The sequence below is a fragment of the Salmo trutta genome, chromosome 6 (genome assembly GCF_901001165.1).
Source record: "Salmo trutta chromosome 6, fSalTru1.1, whole genome shotgun sequence".
NCBI classification, from domain to species: Eukaryota; Metazoa; Chordata; class Actinopteri; order Salmoniformes; family Salmonidae; genus Salmo; species Salmo trutta.
Genome location: NC_042962.1, coordinates 28,615,952 through 28,634,712, shown reverse-complemented (window position 1 = coordinate 28,634,712; position 18,761 = coordinate 28,615,952). Strand labels below are relative to the sequence as shown.

Here is an 18,761-nt window from a genome sequence, read left to right as displayed (position 1 = left end):
AGCTTGGGGATTGTGGGTTCAAGTCCCACCTGGGTTGATTAGAATCTGCTTGTTTTTCAATGAGTATACCATTAATCAATGGCAAATTACTGTTGAGTACTTTGGTTCCAACTCCCAATTTATAATTGCACAGATCACTATACCCATCCTTGCCGTAACATTGCTTGCTCACACCAATTTAAATGCATGTGGCTAGCTTTCATTACTGTCAATAGTGAATTCCTAAGTGGCCCAGAGGATCACAATAATAAGGGAAATGTTTTACTAACACATAGTTACTAGAGAACTGACATTGGAAGCCCTTTTCCAGATCACGACTACACTACCAACCCTGTACTTCAAAAAATACACATTCGTACATTGTATTTTCTATGCAAATGAAGCACATGTCAAACTGCTGTAAATCAAAACTTTAATATCATAAATAAAAAAAACATGTTCATAGTATTCCAACGACTCAAAATGATTTAGACCATCAGTGTCGTGTGCGAGTCAGGTCTGTGGGATGTAGGCAGAGGTGTCCTCCAGGCCTGAGTAGTCGTTGTCCAGGTACTCAAGGATCACGTTGCCCCCGTTGTAGAGGGGCGAGTCTGGGTGAGCCAGCATGGAGAGAAGGGTGTCGTCCATCTTGAGGGCTTCGCCCGTCTGGGGGTGGCACAGCCGCAGCTTCTACACGTCAACAACAACGCCACAGTTTTTTTAGTAAGAGGTATCTTAGAGACAAGACTGACCAACAGGAAAGTTTGCCATGCGCAGTAGATCACCTGCTGGGTGTCGACAAACGGTGTCGATTCAACATGTAGAATAGAGTGGGAACAAACAGAAAATGGTGGCCGATGTTCTGTGGTCAGTGGCGATAGGATGGATAGCCATTGCGCACTGCCGATGTTCGTGTTGGTATGTTTCGTCTCAAATATTTGTATAATGACAACGGTAGAATAGGTTTTTCTGCTTGGAGACAGCTCGTGATAGTTTTCGGTTACCTTTCTGTTAATACATTGTTCTAAGATGTTTCAAAAAGAGAGGTTTCTAAAATTTGTTTGATGATAGCGGTACAATAGGTTGATTGGAACCTGCTGCTCGAGTCCGTTTTCTGTTACCTTAGCCGTTAGTACGTTGTTGTCGTTCTTGAGGCTGGCCAGCGAGGCAGCGTAGTCCACTACTTTCCCCACACTCCACTTGGAACAGAAAAACATAGGCAGGCTGGAGTCTTTGCCCTCTTTGGGAAGGAAAACGTTGAAATAGGTCCTCTCTGTCTGGAAAGCAAAGTCAGAGATGTAGACTTGTGTATCGAATCAAATGCAAAAGCACAAAAAAAGACACTGATTCTTTATAGAATGATGACAAGTAGATGCTGTTTACAGTAGGGTTCCCAACCTTTTCACCATGTCCCCCATTTTTAGTATCACTGCCTTTTTATTGTTTATAGACATAGCCTATATTAAACCAGCTTGAATGTTTAATGAGGGCCCTAAGAAAATGTTTTGAAGCCCATTTCCCTCAATTCCACATAGTTTAACAAGACTCATGGCATCTTTTGGATAGGCTATTTAATAATAATAATAATAATAATAATAATAGATAAGGAAAATGCATTCTAAACCCGATTTCCCCGCTACCAAATGTTTTATAGGCCAATATTTTCAATTGAATTATACATATATATATATTTCTCTTTTACAGAAAGTGAATAGATCAATTGATAGCAACAGAGTCACATTGTATAAGATTACTTCCAAGCAAGTTCCTTTCACTCCTCAACTTTAAAAGGTCATAGCTCAGCTTCTGAATATCAGAGACCCCCAGAGGTGACTCTTCCTTGGGTGTAAACCTTCCTTGACTTGAGGGGGGAATATTTGTTTATTTATTATATGCGATTGTTTAAAAAACAATGCATAAATCTGCCATGCTTTAGGCTAGATACAAGCGATAAAATGTCAGAGGAAGAGTCGACTGCTGGGAATATCTTTGGTTTGTCTCTATGATATTCAGCAGAGGTACGACCTTCGAAAGTTGAGGAGTCAAAGAAATTAGAGGGTGTAATTTAGAGGGTGTAATTTCTTTGACTCCTCAACTTTAGAAGGCCGTAACTCAGAGAGACAAACCAAAGATATTCCCATCAGAGATAACTCTTCATCTGGCATTTTACCGCTTGTGTCTAGCCTAAAGCATCGCAGAGACTTATGCATCGTTTTAGATTGGTATAAACAATTGCAAACAAATATACAGTATATACACTACCGGTCAAAAGTTCTAGAACACCTACTCATTCAAGGGTTTTTCCTTTATTTGTACTATTTTCTACATTGTAGAATAATAGTAAAGACATCAAAACTATGAAATAACATATGGAATTATGCAGTAACCAAAAAAGTGTTTTATATGAAATTCTTCAAATAGCCACCCTTTGCCTTGATGACAGCTTTGCATTCTCTTGGCATTCTCCAAACCAGCTTCACCTGGAATGCTTTTCCAACAATCTTTAAGGAGTTCCCACATATGCTGAGCACTTGTTGACTGCTTTTCCGTCACTCTACGGTCCGACTCATCCTAAACCATCACAATTTAGTTGAGGTCGGAGTATTGTGGAGGCCAGGTGATCTGATGCAGCACTCTCTTTCTTGGTAAAATAGCCCTTACACAGCCTGGAGGTGTGTTGGGTCATTCTCCTGTTGAAAAACAAATGAAAGTCCCACTAAGCCCAAACCAGATGGAGCGGCATATCGCTGTAGAATGCTGAGGTAGCCATGCTGGTTAAGTGGCGCCTCGAATCCTAAATAAATCACAGACAGTGTCACCAGCAAAGCACCCCCCACGCCAACACCTCCTCCTCCATGCTCTATGGTGGGAGATACACATGCGGAGATAATCCGTTCACCCACACCGCATCTCACAAAGACACGGCGGCTGGAACCAAAAATCTCAAATTTGGACTCCAGACCAAAGGACAAATTTCCACCGGTCTAATGTCCATTGCTCGTGTTTCTTGGCCCAAGCAAGTCTCTTCTTCCTTCTTATTGGTGTCCTTTAGTAGGTGTTTCTTTGCAGCAATCGACCATGAAGGCCTGATTCACACAGTCTCCTTGAACAGTTGATGTTGAGATGTGTCTGTTACTTGAACTCTGAAGCATTTACTTACCAGCCTTAGAAAATGCAGCGCAACTAATGAACTTATCCTCTGCAGCAGAGGTAACTCTGGGTCTGCTATTCCTGTGGCGGTCCTCATGAGAGCCTGTTTCATCATAGCGCTTGATGGTTTTTGCGACTGCACTTGAAGAAACTTTCAAGGTTCTTGAAATTTTCCATATTGACTGACCTTAATGTCTTAAAGTAATGGATTATCGTTTCTCTTTGCTTATTTGAGCTGTTCTTGCAGTAATATGGACTTGGTATTTTACCAAATAGGGCTATCTTCTGTATACCCCCCCCCCCCACCTTGTCACAACACAACTGATTGGCTCAAACGCATTAAGGAAAGAAATTCCACAAATTTACTTAAGGCACACCTGTTAATTGAAATGCATTCCAGGTGACTACCTCATGAAGCTGGTTGAGAATGCCAAGAGTGTGCAAAGCTGTCATCAAGGCAAAGGGTGGCTATTTGAAGAAACTCAAGTATAAAATACATTTTGATTTGTTTAACACTTTTTTGGCTACTACATGATTCCATAAGTGTAATTTAATTATTGATGTCTTCACTTTATTCTACAATGTAGAAAACAGTCAAAATAAAGAAAAACCCTTGAATGAGTAGGTGTTCTAAAACTTTTGACCGGTAGTATATATTCCACCCTGCAAATCAATGCAGCATAAATTAGGTTACTATTTCTTGACCCAATATAGTATGTGGCATTATATATATATATATATATATCTCACAGCCCCACTTTAATAACACCATCACAGTTCAAGTCTATGCGCCAGACACACTCTCTCAGTGGTTGAATCTCAAATTACACCCTATTCCCTAAATAGTGCACTACTTTTGAACAGAGCCCTGTGGGCCCTGGTTGAAAGTAGCCCACTAGGGAATAAGTTGGACGCAATCACTCTGCATCTCGCTTTCCATCACTCTTAATTCCAGACTGGTAGTACCTGTGGCAGTCCCTTGTCTCCTGCAGCATGAAGCTTTAGTTTCATCAAAGCCACCTTGGCTGCTGTTGCAGCGTTCTTTACTCCCTTGCGACCTTTCCTCGGAGGCAAAGCCTTCTTGGACTCTGTTCAGTCAAGAGGGTAGAACCCAACATTTTGGTGAACACTGGCCTCGTGTGGACAGGCTAAAGAATAGCAGGGATAAGCATATCCTGTATGGCCATGGATGTCATACAATTTCTTTTGAAAAAGACTCTGAAATGGCACCCTATTCCCTATATAGTTCACTACTTTTGACCACAGCCCTGTGGAAATAGGGAATAGGGTACCATTTGGGATATAGCTCCAATGGACCCAGTAAAAGTAATTTTTTTGGTTTGTGATGAAAAGTTGCGACTGTGACTAACCTACAATCTTCTGCACGAGCGCCTGCGTGGCAGCCATGCGAGGCTTGGGCGTTTCCAGTTTATCACACTTGTGGTCATCTTGGTGACGGTGGCTGGAGAATAAAGAAAATGGGGGTATGAGAGGAGCTTTTAACACACCCATCATCTGTCTTTCCACTGCAGGCGGTCCACGGCTAGATCGCAAAGAAATATATTTTCTTACATTACATTTTTTTAAGGAATATTTTGAACTTATTAACCTAATTTTGGCCAAGGGATCCGTGGAATAAGTTTTGAGGGTGTAATATAATACAATGTAATATTACTCATATAAAATGTATGTTATTAACCCTGGGAGGCTCACATATTGGTATCCACAGTGCTCCACCAATTATCCATTTGTCAAATTAATACTTCTTGTATTCCCAGAAAATGTAAAAAAAAATTGAATACATAAATGCACTGTAATTTAAAATGTGCGTCAGCATGCTTCCGTTCAGGTAAGTCCATCTTGAGACCCTGTAGCCAGTATACACTTCCTCAAAATAGAATGAATATGCAGTGCCTTCAGAAAGTATTCACCCATTGACTTTTTCCACATTTTTGCTGTGTTACAATACACCCAGTCACTACAAAGAACTGTTTCCGGAGAGGAAGGAAACCGCTCAGGGATTTCACCATGATGCCAATGATGACGAAAACAGTTAGAGTTTAATGGCTGTGATGGGAGAATACAAGGTTGTGGATCCATCATAAGTTTTCACTCCACAATACTAACCTAAATGACAGTGAAAAAAGGGACAGCTGTACAGAATACAAATATTCCAAAACATGCATCCTGTTTGCAATAAAGTAAAACTGTAAAAAATGTGGCAAAGAAATTCACTTTATGTCCTAACACATCACTGAGTACCACTCTTCATATTTCTAAGCATGGCGGTGGCTGCATCATGTTATGGGTATGCTCGTCATCGTCAAGGACTAGGAAGTTTTTTAAGGATAAAAACAAACTGAATAGAGCTAAGCACAGGCAAAATCCTAGAAGAAAACCTGGTTCAGTCTGCTTTCCAACAGGCATTGGGAGAACAAATTAATCTTTCAGCAGGACAATAACCTAAATCACAAGGCCAAATATACAATGGAGTTACTTATCAAGATGACATTGAATGTTCCCGACTGGCCTAGTTACAGGTTTGACTTAAATCAGCATGAAAATCTATGGTAAGGCTTGAAAATGGCAATCAACAGATGATCAACAACCAACTTCACAGAACTTGAAGAATTTTTTAAAGAATAATGAGAAATTTTGTAAAATCCAGGTGTGTAAAGCTCTTAAAGACTTACCAGAAAGACTATCAGCTGTAATCACTGCGAAAGAGGATTCTATGTATTGACTCAGGGGTGTGAATACTTATGTATATAAATATTTCTATATTTCATATTCAATAAATTTACAAAAATGTCTAAAAACATGTTTTCACATTGTCATTATGGGGTATTGTGTGTAGATGGGTGAGAAAAAAAAGCTATTTAATCAATTTTGAATTCAGGCTGTAACAATAAAATGTGGAATAAGTCAAGGGGCATGAATACTTTCTAAACGCAGTGTATGATCACTCAAAAAATCTGTCTTTAACAGACATTGGTGCCAAGGAGATTTTAGTCGCGTAATTTTACATCTACCTCAAATGTTTGGTGCAGTATTTCTCAAGTGAAAAATGTGCATGTGTTGTTGAGTGACAACACTTCATTGAAGAATCCCTATTGTTGACCAATCACCTACAAAGGATCGTAGACTTCAGCTTGCCTCAATAAAACATGTTGTGCGCAGGAACAGGCAAAGGTCACAAAATATCATCATAATATACACTGTATATACAAAAGTATGTGGACACCCCATCAAATGAGTGGATTTGGCTATTTTTTATTTAATCTTTATTTAACTAGGCAAGTCAGTTAAGAACATTAAGAACAAATTCTTATTTACAATGAAGGCCTAGGAACAGTGGGTTAACTGCCTTGTTCAGGGGCAGAACGACAGATTTTGACCTTGTCAGCTCGATCTAGCAACCTTTTGGTTACTGGCCCAACGCTCTAACTACTAGGCTACCGCCCCACCTGTTGCTGACAGGTGTATAAAATCGAGCACACAGCCATGCAATCTCTATAGACAAACATTGGCAGCAGGATGGCCTAACTGAAGAGCTCAGTGACTTTCAAAGCGGCACCATCATAGGATGCCACCTTTCTAACAAGTCAGTGTGTCAAATATCTGCCCTACTAGAGCTGCCTCGGTCACCTGAAAGTGCTGTTATTGTGAAGTGGAAAAGTCTAGGAGCAACAACGGCTCAGCCGCGATGTGGTAGGCCACACAAGCTCACAGAACAGGACAGCCGAGTGCTGAAGTGCAAATAAGTGTCTGTTCTCGGTTGCAACACTCACTAGAGTTTCAAACTGCCTCTGGAAGCAACGTCAGCACAAGAACTATTAGTCGGGGGTTTCATGAAATGGGTTTCATTGGCCGAGCAGCCGCACACAACCCTAAGATCACCATGCGCAACGCCACGCGTCGGCTGGAGGTGTAAAGTTCGCCACCATTGGACTCTGGAACAGTGGAAACGCGTTCTCTGGAGTAATGAATCACGCTTCACCATCTGGCAGTCCGACAGACAAATCTGGGTTTGGCGGATGCCAGGAAAACGCTACCTGCCCCAATGCATATTGCCAACTGTAATGTTTGGTGGAGGAGGAATAATGGTCTGGGGCTGTTTTTCATGGTTCGGGCTAGGCCCCTTAGTTCCAGTGAAGGGAAATCTTAACTACAGAATACAATGACATTCTGAACTCAAACTTAACATCAGCAAACTTAACATGAGTAAATATTTGAATGAACATAAGATTCAACAACTGACGTGACTAACATAAATTGAATAATGTGTCCCTGAACAAAGGGGGGGGGGGTGAAAATCAAAAGTAACAGTCAGTGTCTGGTGTGGCCATCAGCTGCATTAAGTACTGCAGTGCATCTCCTCCTCATGGACTGCACCAGATTTGCCAGTTCTTGCTGTGAGATGTTACCCCACTCTTCCACCGTTCCCGGACATTTCTGGGGGGGCCTGCAGGAAGGGTACCACATGAGGGAGGAGGTCGTCTTCCCTGTAACACACAGCGGTGAGATTGCCTGCAATGACAACAAGCTCAGTCCGATGATGCTGTGACACACCGCCCCAGACCATGACGGACCCTGCACCTCCAAATCGATCCCGCTCCAGGCCTCGGTGTAATGCTCATTCCTTCGACGATAAATGCAAATCCGACCATCACCCCTGGTGAGACAAAACCGCGGCTCGTCAGTGAAGAGCACTTTTTGCCAGTCCTGTCTGGTCCAGCGACGGTGGGTTTGTGCCCATAGGCGACGTTGTTGCCGGTGAGGTCTGGTGACTACCTGCCTTACAACAGGCCTACAAGTCCTCAGTCCAGCCTCTCTCAGCCTATTGCGGACAGTCTGAGCACTGATGAAGGGATTGTGCGTTCCTGGTGTAACTTGGGCAGTTGTTGCTGCCATCCTGTACCTGTCCCACAGGTGTGATGTTTGGATGTATCGATCCTGTGCAGGTGTTGTTACGTGGTCTGCCACCGCGAGGACACTCAGCTGTCCGTCCTGTCTCCCTGTAGCGATGTCCTAGGCGTCTCACAGTACGGACATTGCAATGTATTGCCCTGGCCACATCTGCAGTCCTCATGCCTCCTTGCAGCATGCCTAAGGCATGCAGATGAGCAGGGACCCTGGGCATCTTTCTTTTGGTGTTTTTCAGTCAGTAGAAAGGCCTCTTTAGTGTCCTAAGTTTTCATAACTGTGACCTTAATTGCCTACCATCTGTAAGCTGTTAGTGTCTTAACGACCGTTCCACAGGTGCATGTTCATTCATTGTTTATGGTTCATTAAACAAGCATGGGAAACAGTGAAGATCTTTGAAGTCATTTGGATTTTTACAAATTATCTTTGAAAGACAGGGTCCTGAAAAAGAGACGTTTCTTTTTTTGCCGAGTTTAGATGATTCTGTGCATCCAACTTCATGGCAACAGTTTGGGGAAGGTCCTTTCCTGTTTCAGCATGACAATGCCCCCATGCACAAAGCGAGGTCCATACAGAAATGGTTTGTCAAGATCGGTGTGGAAGAACATGAATGGCCTGCACAGAGTCCTGACCTCAACCCCATCGAACACCTTTGGGATGAATTGGAACGGGAACTGCGAGCCAGGCCTAATCACCCAACATCAGTGCCTGACCTCACTAATGCCCTTGCGGCTGAATGGAAGCAAGTCCCCACACCAATGTTACAACATCTAGTGGATAGCCTTCCCAGAAGAGTGGAGGCTGTTATAGCAGCAAAGGGGGACCAACTCCATATTAATGCACATGATTTTGGAATGAGATGTTCTACGAGCAGGTGTCCACATACTTTGATAATGTAGCGTGTGCACAAACTGTTCCGAACTGTTTTGGATGGGATGTATTGCTGTCTCTACCTTCTTGCCGTTTGTGCCATGTTTTGTGCTGCTACCATGTTGTTGTCTTAGGTCTCTCTTTATGTAGTGTCGTGATGTGTGTTTTGTCCTATATTTATAATTTAAAAAAATGTAATCCCAGCCCCCGTGTCCCCAGAGGCCTTTTTCCTTTTGGTAGGCCGTCATTGTAAATAAGAATTTGTTCTTACCTGACTTGCCTAGTTAAATAAAAATAAAAAAATGGGAAGCATGCGGACACCTTTAGTGTAGCTACATCCATTTTCTTGTATGGAATATCATGATATATATCCATTGATTTGTAAAGAATATAGCTTATAAATGCCCCATGAGCTTAGTTCAACTGTTGTACCGCATCAGAACCCAAAATATAAGCTTGTTCCACTAAATATTTTGTAAAGAACACTGTATAGCCTGAAAACATTGTTAAAACTATCATTTAGATATTATGGACGGTCAGTACTTGTATCTATAGCTCGTTCTATGAATTTGAGAGTGGTTACATTTCTCCAGCCCCACCCCTCAGGTTTTTACCAATTGCAGGAAATTTGCTTGAAAACTGCAACATTTTCAATCCAATGCCAAGAGGTGGGCCTTTAAAATGGTCTTTCCCAGGGCCTGAGACAAGGTTTGTCCAGCAATGCACTGGCAAAGTCATAGTACAACTCTTCGTATGTTATTTCTCTCTCACTGGAGGTGGTCCCTGATAAATTTGCTGTCACAAAAGAGGTCCCGGACCCAAAAAGTTTGAGAACCCATGTTCTACTCCTCAACCAACACATCACCTAACACTAGTTTCAGTAGATCTGGACCCGTATTCACAAAGTGTCTCAGAATAGGAGCGCTGATTTAGGATCACCCCTGTCCATCCATTGTGAAGTAAAAGGCAAAGCTGATCGTAGATGAGCACTCCTTCTGAGAAGGACTTTTTTTAATATGGTCCCTGTTCTTGTTGGAGAGACCAGGGCAGACAAAGGGGAAAAAACATGACACTTACACCAAACAGAAATGTTTCTGACAGTGTGGACAAATGACTGGCAACAGTTCCTTCCCTTTGCAGTCTTCAAATGTGCATGGGTATCTTGTACAGCCACCAGATATCTGGACTTCTTTTTTAACGTCCACCTGAGAAAAAAAAATTCAATCACGGCTGAATTCAAAATCATGAGAAAACTAGTTGAAGATGCGTCCCATTTGGCACGCTATTCCCTATATAGGGCATTACTTTTGGGTCAAAATAGTGGGCTCTGGGTCAAAAGTAGGAATTAGGATGCAGACAGAGTTTCTTACCACAGGACAAGCGTGCAAATCTCGACTTCTGTGTTCAAGGCTGGAAGGAAAGTAAAAAGACTTGTCTAGTAGTCAATCACATAAAAAAAAAAATCATATCACATTCAAACCCAAGAGCCATAGTGACTGAATTTAGTTAAACGCATATACACAAGTCAGGCCATCATATTTATCACCTGGATAAATAAAAGGTTAAACAACAGCAAACATCTGATCTTACCAGAAAACACCCCTGCAGGCATCACAAATGAATGGCAGAAAATCTGGAGGAGAAATTGGGATAGACGTAGTAAAATGCATTGACAACTTCAACATAATGCCAAAATCAAAGGCTCGCAGCAGTGATAGCAAAAAGATGGTGGATAAATGAAGATGTCCCACCCAGACAGTTTAATACAAAGAAAATGTTTTAGTATGCAACAATGCATTAGCAGCTGGGTCTGGTCTACTTATTTCGCTGTAAAGTCATAAGAACCAGAAAAAAATAGGGAGTGGGAAGTCTCCTCTTCCTTCTCTGGTGATAGGATTGGCAAGCCACCGCTAACTGGCTAGCTACTGCTAACTGCCTAGCTAGCCACTGCTAGTTCTAGCTGCCCATGCTTACTCATTAAGGATTCCGAAGAGACGACTGGCTAACAAAGCTTTTGTGTTTCTAGCTACTTCTAGAGAGAAATAAGAGCTCAATTATATTGGCTTCACTTACAAATTGACTAAGTATTATTAACTAGCTAGTTAGCAGCTAAAGGTTGTCAACAGCTTGCAAGTTAGCCAGCCTTGCAGTGATTAGCATAGCCATGTAGCTAGCTAACCAGTTAGCAAGTTGGCAAAACTATCGGTAGCTACAAATACAAAAACACAACATTTAACGTTAAGCAACATAGTTCATTCTTTCGATCACATATTTCTAGTAAAAAATGTTTTTTATGAAAACCTGTCTGATGGCAGGACTTTATGTTACAATGTTTCCCAATGTCTAGCTCAGCCATGATCCTTCTTGCGTTAAAGTCAACTTTTCAACTTTGACCACAGATGTAACAATGAGACAGATATTTCACCGGATGTATAAATGTGAAGCATTAATACCGCTCACTACCAAATATGGTGGTGGCCAGCAGCGTGAGAAGATGGAGCGAGGGAGATTTTGTCCGACATTCGGCTAATTTTCTCATCGATTAAACATTTGATCTCAATGCAGTTTTCTGTTTTCAAAACTATAAATCTGTTACGAACAAAGTGGCCAAAGTTTTGTAGAATTCACCCTTTGTCAAAGTTTGTTTGTTTTGGAGTGCAAGGGCGAGTTGAGTTATTGCACACGCGCACTTCACAGAGTAGGCGTTCTCAAATATATGCTCGAACGCGCCAATCGGCTCTCGCTAGTTCGTGTTTGGTTCCGTCCAACTCCTGGCTTGTTCTGCCCACTATGACTATGCTCCCATTGGAAACAACAGGCTGTGGTCTATCTTATGTTACTTATAAAAATCTTTGCTCTGTCCCTGCAACGGACTCACGTGACTAAATCGAAACCATTCTGTCCATGATAAATGTATACGTTGTACTAACTAGTAATGATACATTTATGAGTGATACATTGTAAAAAGGCCTACATTGTAGGTGAATTATTCCACTGTAAATGTTTTGTTTTTTAAATGATTATTGTGTTGATTTTCTTGACATTAAATAATTAGATACATTTCCTAAAGCCTATCCTTTATATGCAATCTTTTCTCATAGGGGCCTTGTTATTTATCTTTTTAAAATTCGCGTTTTTTTCTTAATAGCTAGGGCCTAGGCCATTGTGTCATTCATTATAAAAGCCTATTGTTATTTTCCACCGCCAGCCACAGGTGTCACATTTCAGGAATCGTCACTCAGGTGTGTGGGACTGGCTAGCTATTTTTGAATTGAATCCGTCGGACTTGAATTGCAACCTGCACCTGGCGCGACTTTCTCTCGAGCGACATTTGAAAAGTAACTTTAACTGAATACAAAAAAAGGACAAAATGAGCAAAATTTATAAATTGTTCAAGGGGAGCTCAAGTTCGAGCTCTTCTAGCCACTATCCAAGCTCTTCGAAGTCGAAACATGGCCATCGGTCTCGGACAGGTCCTAGCCCGCAGGAGGCCATTCACAAACTTCGAGAAACAGAGGAGATGCTGGCGAAAAAACAGGACTTCTTGGAAAATAAAATTGAACAAGAAATGATGATCGCGAAGAAGAATGGCCTCAAGAATAAACGTGGTATGTATTGTGATATTGTCACGTCTGCATGATTTGGTTGGTCCATGTTGAATCACATGAACCTCAATCTATTAATAGGATACCGTCTTCTCTGGTGAAGTATTTTGTTCTTTTGTCAATACAGGGAACTCCTAGAAACAGACAATAGTTGTGTCAGTGCTGCTTGCAGCCCAATCTTCTGTCATTAGGCTATCAGTTACTTTTCTTTAATGACTCCTATCTAGGTCATACTAATTTGTGTCCTTCTGTACCCCTTCTGCCGTTGCTTTTTTTTCTTAACTACTAAAGATGCAAATGGTACTTCTATATGCTATTTAATAATCATCGTAACCATATTTTTGTACCTCTGTACCACCAGCGGCCCTCCAGGCACTGAAGAGGAAGAAGCGCTTTGAGCAGCAGCTCACTCAGATTGACGGGACCCTCTCCACCATCGAGTTCCAAAGGGAGGCATTGGAGAATGCCAACACCAACACAGAGGTCCTGAAGACCATGGGCTACGCTGCCAAGGCCATCAAGGGCGTCCACCAGAACATGTGAGTGAACAAGGATAATAACCATTAAACAATGGGTATGTGCCGCAAATGGCACCCTATTACCTATAGTGCACAACTTTGGTCCTTGGTAGCCATCAAACACTGTTCTTTCTCAAGGTTTACTTTATTGCCAATTATATGCTCCTAATTCTATTTCAACCGGAGTTTAACGTTATATCAGGCAAAAAAGAGGATCATATCTAACTAGGCCTACTGATGTACCTACCGGTACTATTATACTGTTCCTAAATCTTCTCTGTTTTCCTCCCAGGGATCTGGATAAAATTGACTCTCTGATGCAGGACATCACCGAGTCGCAGGAAGTGGCCCAGGAGATCTGTGATGCTATCTCCCGACCTTTCGGAGATGCATTTGATGAGGTAACCTATTTACTGCTCACCATTTCTCAAAATAAAAGGCATCTCATTTCATCCTCTTAGCCTATTCACTGTAACCAGTGGAGGATTAATTTATTTAGCTGCTTGATAGGTTACTTAGGTTTTGTGACTTCCTGACTGCCAAACATGTACAATACTGCATGCATCTCATTCTGATTATCCTGCAGGATGAGCTGTTAGCGGAGCTGGCAGAGTTGGAGCTGGAGGACAGCATGACGAACATGGGTAGAGTGCCCAGTGTGCCCGCCTCCAAACTGCCCACCTCCAAGCTGCCCTCAACTCGACCCAGCCAGCGCACTCGTAAGTACAGGACACGGGCCTGCAGAATAATGAACTAGTTGACGTGTATGCTAGTTTTTATAATACAGTCGGCGTTAAACTGACTCCAGGTAACAGTTTTGACCTTCTGCTTTACAGCGTCCAAGAAGAGGGTAGAGGATGATGACGACATGCAGATGCTGGCAGCCTGGGCAGTGTAACTAACACACACCGGACTCTAAAATGTATGAAGGTTAATTTGAATGTTTTTATCTTTTTGATCTAATAAGTTTCTTAGGGAAGAGCCAATGATCTCTATTTTGTTGGATTGTTTTTATGCGTGTTGTACAAATATGGAAGTGAAGTATTGGAATGTGAGCTCTGACTAGGAGATTTTTATTACTGCTATATTACACAATTTTCTGTCAATGAAGGATACAGTCGCTAGTGAAGGTCTACACACCCCTCTTCACATTTAGCTGCCTTAAAATTAAAGGGATAGTTCACCTACTTTTTAAAACAGTGCCAGGGAAACTAAACCAAAACATGGATTGCGTCATACTTTGTCCAAAGACCACTTACTGAGTAAGGAAACCAATAACATTTTAGCATTTGTTGCACAAATCCAATTTAAGCCATTGTTCAGTGTATAAGTGACTTTGAGATTCACAATCAATTGTAGATACTTTTGTATGATTTGGTCATGGTGTGTAAAAAAAATGCTAATATCGGTACTATGACTTGAATGGGTTTTGTGCCACAAATGCTTAAATGTTTGCATTTGGTAACAGTGCCAAGGAAATAAAACAAATGCAAGGATTGCTGTCATACCTGGTCCATAGACTGCTTAGCCTTACAGGGTAAGGAAACCAATGTGTCATTTGGGTGAACTATCCCTTTAAATCTAAAAAGGGAATCAACTGGATGTTTTTTTTCCTAACGATCTACAAGACCAACCCCACAAATTCAAAAATGAACTGTCTAAATTGCTTCAGTATTGTGGTAGACACATCATGCTATGGGAATGCTTGTTACCAGCAGCTTGGGAAGTTTGGCAAGATGAAAAGAAATATGAAAGGAGATAAAAAGTTAGAGGAAACCCTGCCACAGGCTTCTGAATACCTAACCCTGGGATAGTTTTATTTTTCAGCTGGAAAATGTCACAAATGTTGACGCCAAAGACGGACTGTTATGGCTTTCCTATAGGTGTTAAGTGTTCCTGAATGGTCCAGTGTTAGACCTGTGTTAAATCTGCTTGAAAATCAGTCAAGGTTTGAATATTGCTCTCCAATGACTCCCAACCAAATTTACTGAGCTTGAGTAATTTTGACAAAAACAATGGCTAAATGTTGCCCTTAGATAAATTACAGCTGTGACTCATTATACATAAGATTCTACCCAATGTTTAACACTGGTGTAAAGACATACACAATCAACACATATTTGTTTAATTTCTATAATTGTGGAGTAGGTTGTGAACATTAATTTAATTTGAAGGCAGCAAAATGTGTAGACTTTCAATAGGCTACTTTACTTTGTAAAAGGTGGTGGGTTTGTGTTAGTGCTTCACACATATTCTTTATAATTCACTACGCTATGAATGTTACTTTTAGAGTTGGAGTTTAACAGAAATATATTTTTTGTAAATATGAAGGATGTTGAAGATTTTAACAAAATAAAATTACCCAATTTTTTTGGTCATTTTCAGGAAGTTTTATTTTTTACTGCAACTTGCTCCAGTAATGTGACCACTGTCCAATGGGAGTAATTTGGTAATGCAATAGTTGGTCAAATACCTATCAGGGCCCGCACAAGCCACAAACCTCCACTTGTACAATAAACTATAATCGAGGTAGGCTGCACTGTCCGCAATAGGTTCCAAGGGGGCACCATAACACAAGTTTCCCGCACACACGTCCTGCTAAAATGTGTAGTCCCGCGCCGTATGTCAACCAAGCAGGAAATCCTTCTCCAGCGGATTAATTGCGGAATACAATTTTAGAATAACGACGCACCGGCATGGAATCAGAGAAACAAGTTCAATCAACAGGTGGGTCTCAAAATATAAACGGTGTCTCAAGTCAATCGATACAACTAATCGAACAAATCCTATTAAAAGCCGGTTATCGATAGTTTACGGAATGCTAACAGCTAGGTAGCTAGGTTAGCCAGTTTAACTCTGACCCGAATGTGACATGTTTCACTTTATAGTTGACTAATTTGCCTGACGACACAGCAAGACTCCGGTTTCAACCATAAATAACCACACGGGAGATGAACTGGCTGGATTTTTTGTTGGCACGGACTAACGAATGAAAGTCAAAGTGATTGCTAGCTGTCCGCTATCCTCATAGACCTCAATGCACATGCGTAGGGCAGGCTATATGACCTGGTTCTTAACTGTCTTTCTGTCATTTTCAATAAGGGATTTGAATTTGATAAAGTATTATGCACCGCTAACTAACTAAAGAATCCATAGCCGCGGGAAGTAGGGGAGCCGAAGATGCTGCTGCACCCCCTGATAAATTAATTAATTCCACAAAATGAGTGAACTAGTCTTAATTACTCCTGTATTAGCGGAGAAAAATACTCCTCAGGTGTGTGTTAAATAAACTGCTGAAACAGTAGTAGCTAAAAAGTCCTTGCTAATGACTTGTGATATGTGTACCCTCAGGAGAGGATGTGCCTGACCCAGAGGAGGAGGAGAAGAGGCTGGCGGCAGCAGCCCGGGAAGCCAACCGTCTATCTGAGCTGCGGCTGGTGCTGTTGGGCTGGAGGTGGCCTGGGAAGAGCCTCACAGGCAACACCATCCTGGGCCGCGAGGAGTTCCGCCTAGAACGGGCAGCCGAGTTCTGTGTCAAGCGTCAGACTGAGGTGGAGGGGCGCCAGGTGACAGTGATAGACACGCCGGGCTGGTTCTCAGCCCAGACAACGCCTCTCCTCTACCAGCAGGAGATGGTACGGGGCGCCTCTATGTGTGGTCCCCCTGGCCCCCACGCCTTCCTGCTTGTCATCCCCGTGGGCATGTTTACCGAGGTGGACCGGGGCCGCATCGAGGAGCACCTGGCCCTGTTTGGGGAGCGCGTGTGGAGGCATACTATTCTAGTGTTCACTTGGGCTGAGGTACTGAGGAACATGTCCATCGAGAGACACATCAAGCGGGAGGGGAAGGATCTGCAGTGGGTGTTGGAAAAGTGCAAGAGGAGGTACTTTGTCATCAATAACTGCATATTTGGGGAGCACCCCCAACTGAGGCAGCTCATGGAGAAGATAGAGAAGGTGGTGGCGGAGGAGGGCATCTATAACCCAGAGGAGGTGGAGGAGAAGAAACATCTGGACCAAAAACAGAACCGGGAGCTTGGGGCAAGGCCCAAAGTGAACTCTGCTGTAGGATTGGCAAAACTGGACGTGGACCCGCCCCACAGTGAGTGACAGCTTTACTGACAACTCAGGCATAGTCTGGTACCAGGAAACAGCAGTCTCATAGGCTAAACCTCAGACTGGGTGAAATGTAGAATCTTTGCTCTTCACTCCAAAACAAGTGAATTTGCATTACAGTTGTGTTATTCCACTTATGGTAACTGTATTTGAATTACTCATGTAGTGTGGAATTAGTCTCACTACCTCTCCCCTAAACCCTTTTTAACATTTCTTTGTTCATTTTTTTCTATGCTAACCATAGCTATTCTCTCAATCCATTAGGATTGTCCAGGACAGGGCAATATTCCTCTCCAGTAATATCAATACTGCCATTAACTAGCCTAGATAGTTTCACATAGACATGACAATGACGGTTCTTCCAATTATATTATCTGTTATGTGTCCATTTTCAGATTCAGTAGATGGACTGACTGACTGACTAACTAAAGGAGAGATTTAAGAGCTTCTGAATCTACATCCATACATCACCCTTAACCTCAAGGCCTGTATTCACACATTGTCTCAGTGTTGATCTAGAATCAGTTTGCCTTTTAGATCCATAATGAATGAGACCGGTGAGGGGCGACCTAATCCTAGATCAGCACTCAATTTATGAATACAGTACCAGATTATTTTAGAGTTTTAAGATATTTTTTTTTATTTATATCAGTGTGAGCGATATTATCTGTAACTGGATGTAGGCTAACATTATGCTGTTTGAGACTGTTACCTCCCACCAATGACAGCTCTGATGAAATGTATCTATTTGGGGATTAGATTTTTACTGATTTGGTTTGCACATGAAATTTTAAAATAAATATGACCAAGAACAAAATCACAGACATTCATACAGGACGATGAAAGAAACCCTAAATGACTTCAGATGGCTAATGTGTACTAGTATTTTTTTTTTTTTTTACCTTTTATTTAACTAGACATGTCAGTTAAGAACAAATTCTTATTTTCAATGACGGCCTAGGAACAGTTTGTTAACTGCCTTGTTCAGGGGCGGAACGACAGATTTTTAACTTATCAGGTCGGGGATTCGATCTTGCAACCTTTCGGTTACAAGTCCAACGTTCTAACCACTAGGCTACCTGCTACCTGCCTAGTGGTTAGAGCGAGGGCCTAGTATAGGCTACCTGCCTAGTGGTTAGAGCTAGGGTAGATAGAGGGCCTACCCTTTGTTCCATGAAGGGAGGATAATGGGAAAACTACAGTACGAAACAAGTCTCTGAGGCTGGGACAGGGAAGTCCCTATGATACTTCTTAACCAAGTCTTTACAGTATATACTAGACAGCAGGGCTCTACAGAGCAACCATTTTACTCTCATATGCGTCTCAAAATAGATGTGTGTTGGTCAAGTATGAGCACATGTGCGACTTGTGATTTATGGCCCCAGAAAATATCTGCTGTAGACATTTTCAAAGTATTTGTTTGTGTGATTAGCTACCTCTATGAAACAAAACAAAGAACTATGAAATCCATATAGCTATCCCACCTCGAGCAGCAACAGCGCCTGGGGGGGGGCTGTGCGCACTGAGGGAAATGCTGAACGATACATTTTTAAGAAGCGCACTGGCATCGAAGTTGGTCGAATTTAGCCGAAAGTCTA

The 18,761-nt window shown here is 41.9% G+C and overlaps 3 protein-coding genes across 3 annotated transcripts; 2 read left to right on the top strand and 1 right to left on the bottom strand.

Moving 5' to 3' along the window:
- Positions 1-395: 395 nt before the first annotated feature.
- Positions 396-11,328, bottom strand: zfand1 (zinc finger, AN1-type domain 1). The gene is made up of 8 exons (XM_029756084.1): positions 11,227-11,328; positions 10,516-10,558; positions 10,296-10,335; positions 10,003-10,130; positions 4,500-4,591; positions 4,096-4,217; positions 1,101-1,256; positions 396-669 (listed from the first exon to the last, which is right to left on the bottom strand). The coding sequence occupies exons 1-8, from the start codon at positions 11,279-11,281 to the stop codon at positions 493-495; spliced, it is 813 nt and encodes a 270-aa protein (XP_029611944.1). The 5' UTR covers positions 11,282-11,328; the 3' UTR covers positions 396-492.
- Positions 11,329-12,123: 795 nt separating this feature from the next.
- On the top strand, positions 12,124-14,011 carry chmp4c (charged multivesicular body protein 4C). Its single transcript, XM_029756083.1, has 5 exons — positions 12,124-12,533; positions 12,892-13,069; positions 13,341-13,449; positions 13,635-13,767; positions 13,885-14,011. The coding sequence occupies exons 1-5, from the start codon at positions 12,296-12,298 to the stop codon at positions 13,944-13,946; spliced, it is 720 nt and encodes a 239-aa protein (XP_029611943.1). The 5' UTR covers positions 12,124-12,295; the 3' UTR covers positions 13,947-14,011.
- Positions 14,012-15,658: 1,647 nt separating this feature from the next.
- gimap4 (GTPase IMAP family member 4) lies at positions 15,659-17,983 on the top strand. The gene is made up of 3 exons (XM_029756082.1): positions 15,659-15,775; positions 16,400-17,149; positions 17,559-17,983. Exons 1-3 carry the CDS (start codon positions 15,745-15,747, stop codon positions 17,582-17,584), a joined length of 807 nt encoding a protein of 268 aa, XP_029611942.1. The 5' UTR covers positions 15,659-15,744; the 3' UTR covers positions 17,585-17,983.
- The last annotated feature ends 778 nt before the right edge of the window (positions 17,984-18,761 follow it).

What these genes read in the sequence shown, in the direction of transcription:
- zfand1 (XM_029756084.1), bottom strand. Translation starts at nt 11,281, where the DNA reads ATGGCTGAGCTAGACATTGGGAAACATTGTAACATAAAGTCCTGCCAT. An exon ending in GCTCGTGCAGAAGATTGTAG is followed by an intron (nt 4,218 to 4,499) that starts GTTAGTCACAGT and finishes TTGACTGAACAG; the next exon opens with AGTCCAAGAAGGCTTTGCCT. An exon ending in GAGACAAGGGACTGCCACAG is followed by an intron (nt 1,257 to 4,095) that starts GTACTACCAGTC and finishes TTTGCTTTCCAG; the next exon opens with ACAGAGAGGACCTATTTCAA.
- chmp4c (XM_029756083.1), top strand. Translation starts at nt 12,296, where the DNA reads ATGAGCAAAATTTATAAATTGTTCAAGGGGAGCTCAAGTTCGAGCTCT. An exon ending in TGGCCTCAAGAATAAACGTG is followed by an intron (nt 12,534 to 12,891) that starts GTATGTATTGTG and finishes CTGTACCACCAG; the next exon opens with CGGCCCTCCAGGCACTGAAG. An exon ending in AAGGGCGTCCACCAGAACAT is followed by an intron (nt 13,070 to 13,340) that starts GTGAGTGAACAA and finishes TTTTCCTCCCAG; the next exon opens with GGATCTGGATAAAATTGACT.
- gimap4 (XM_029756082.1), top strand. Translation starts at nt 15,745, where the DNA reads ATGGAATCAGAGAAACAAGTTCAATCAACAG. An exon ending in GAAACAAGTTCAATCAACAG is followed by an intron (nt 15,776 to 16,399) that starts GTGGGTCTCAAA and finishes GTGTACCCTCAG; the next exon opens with GAGAGGATGTGCCTGACCCA. An exon ending in GGACGTGGACCCGCCCCACA is followed by an intron (nt 17,150 to 17,558) that starts GTGAGTGACAGC and finishes GTCCATTTTCAG; the next exon opens with ATTCAGTAGATGGACTGACT.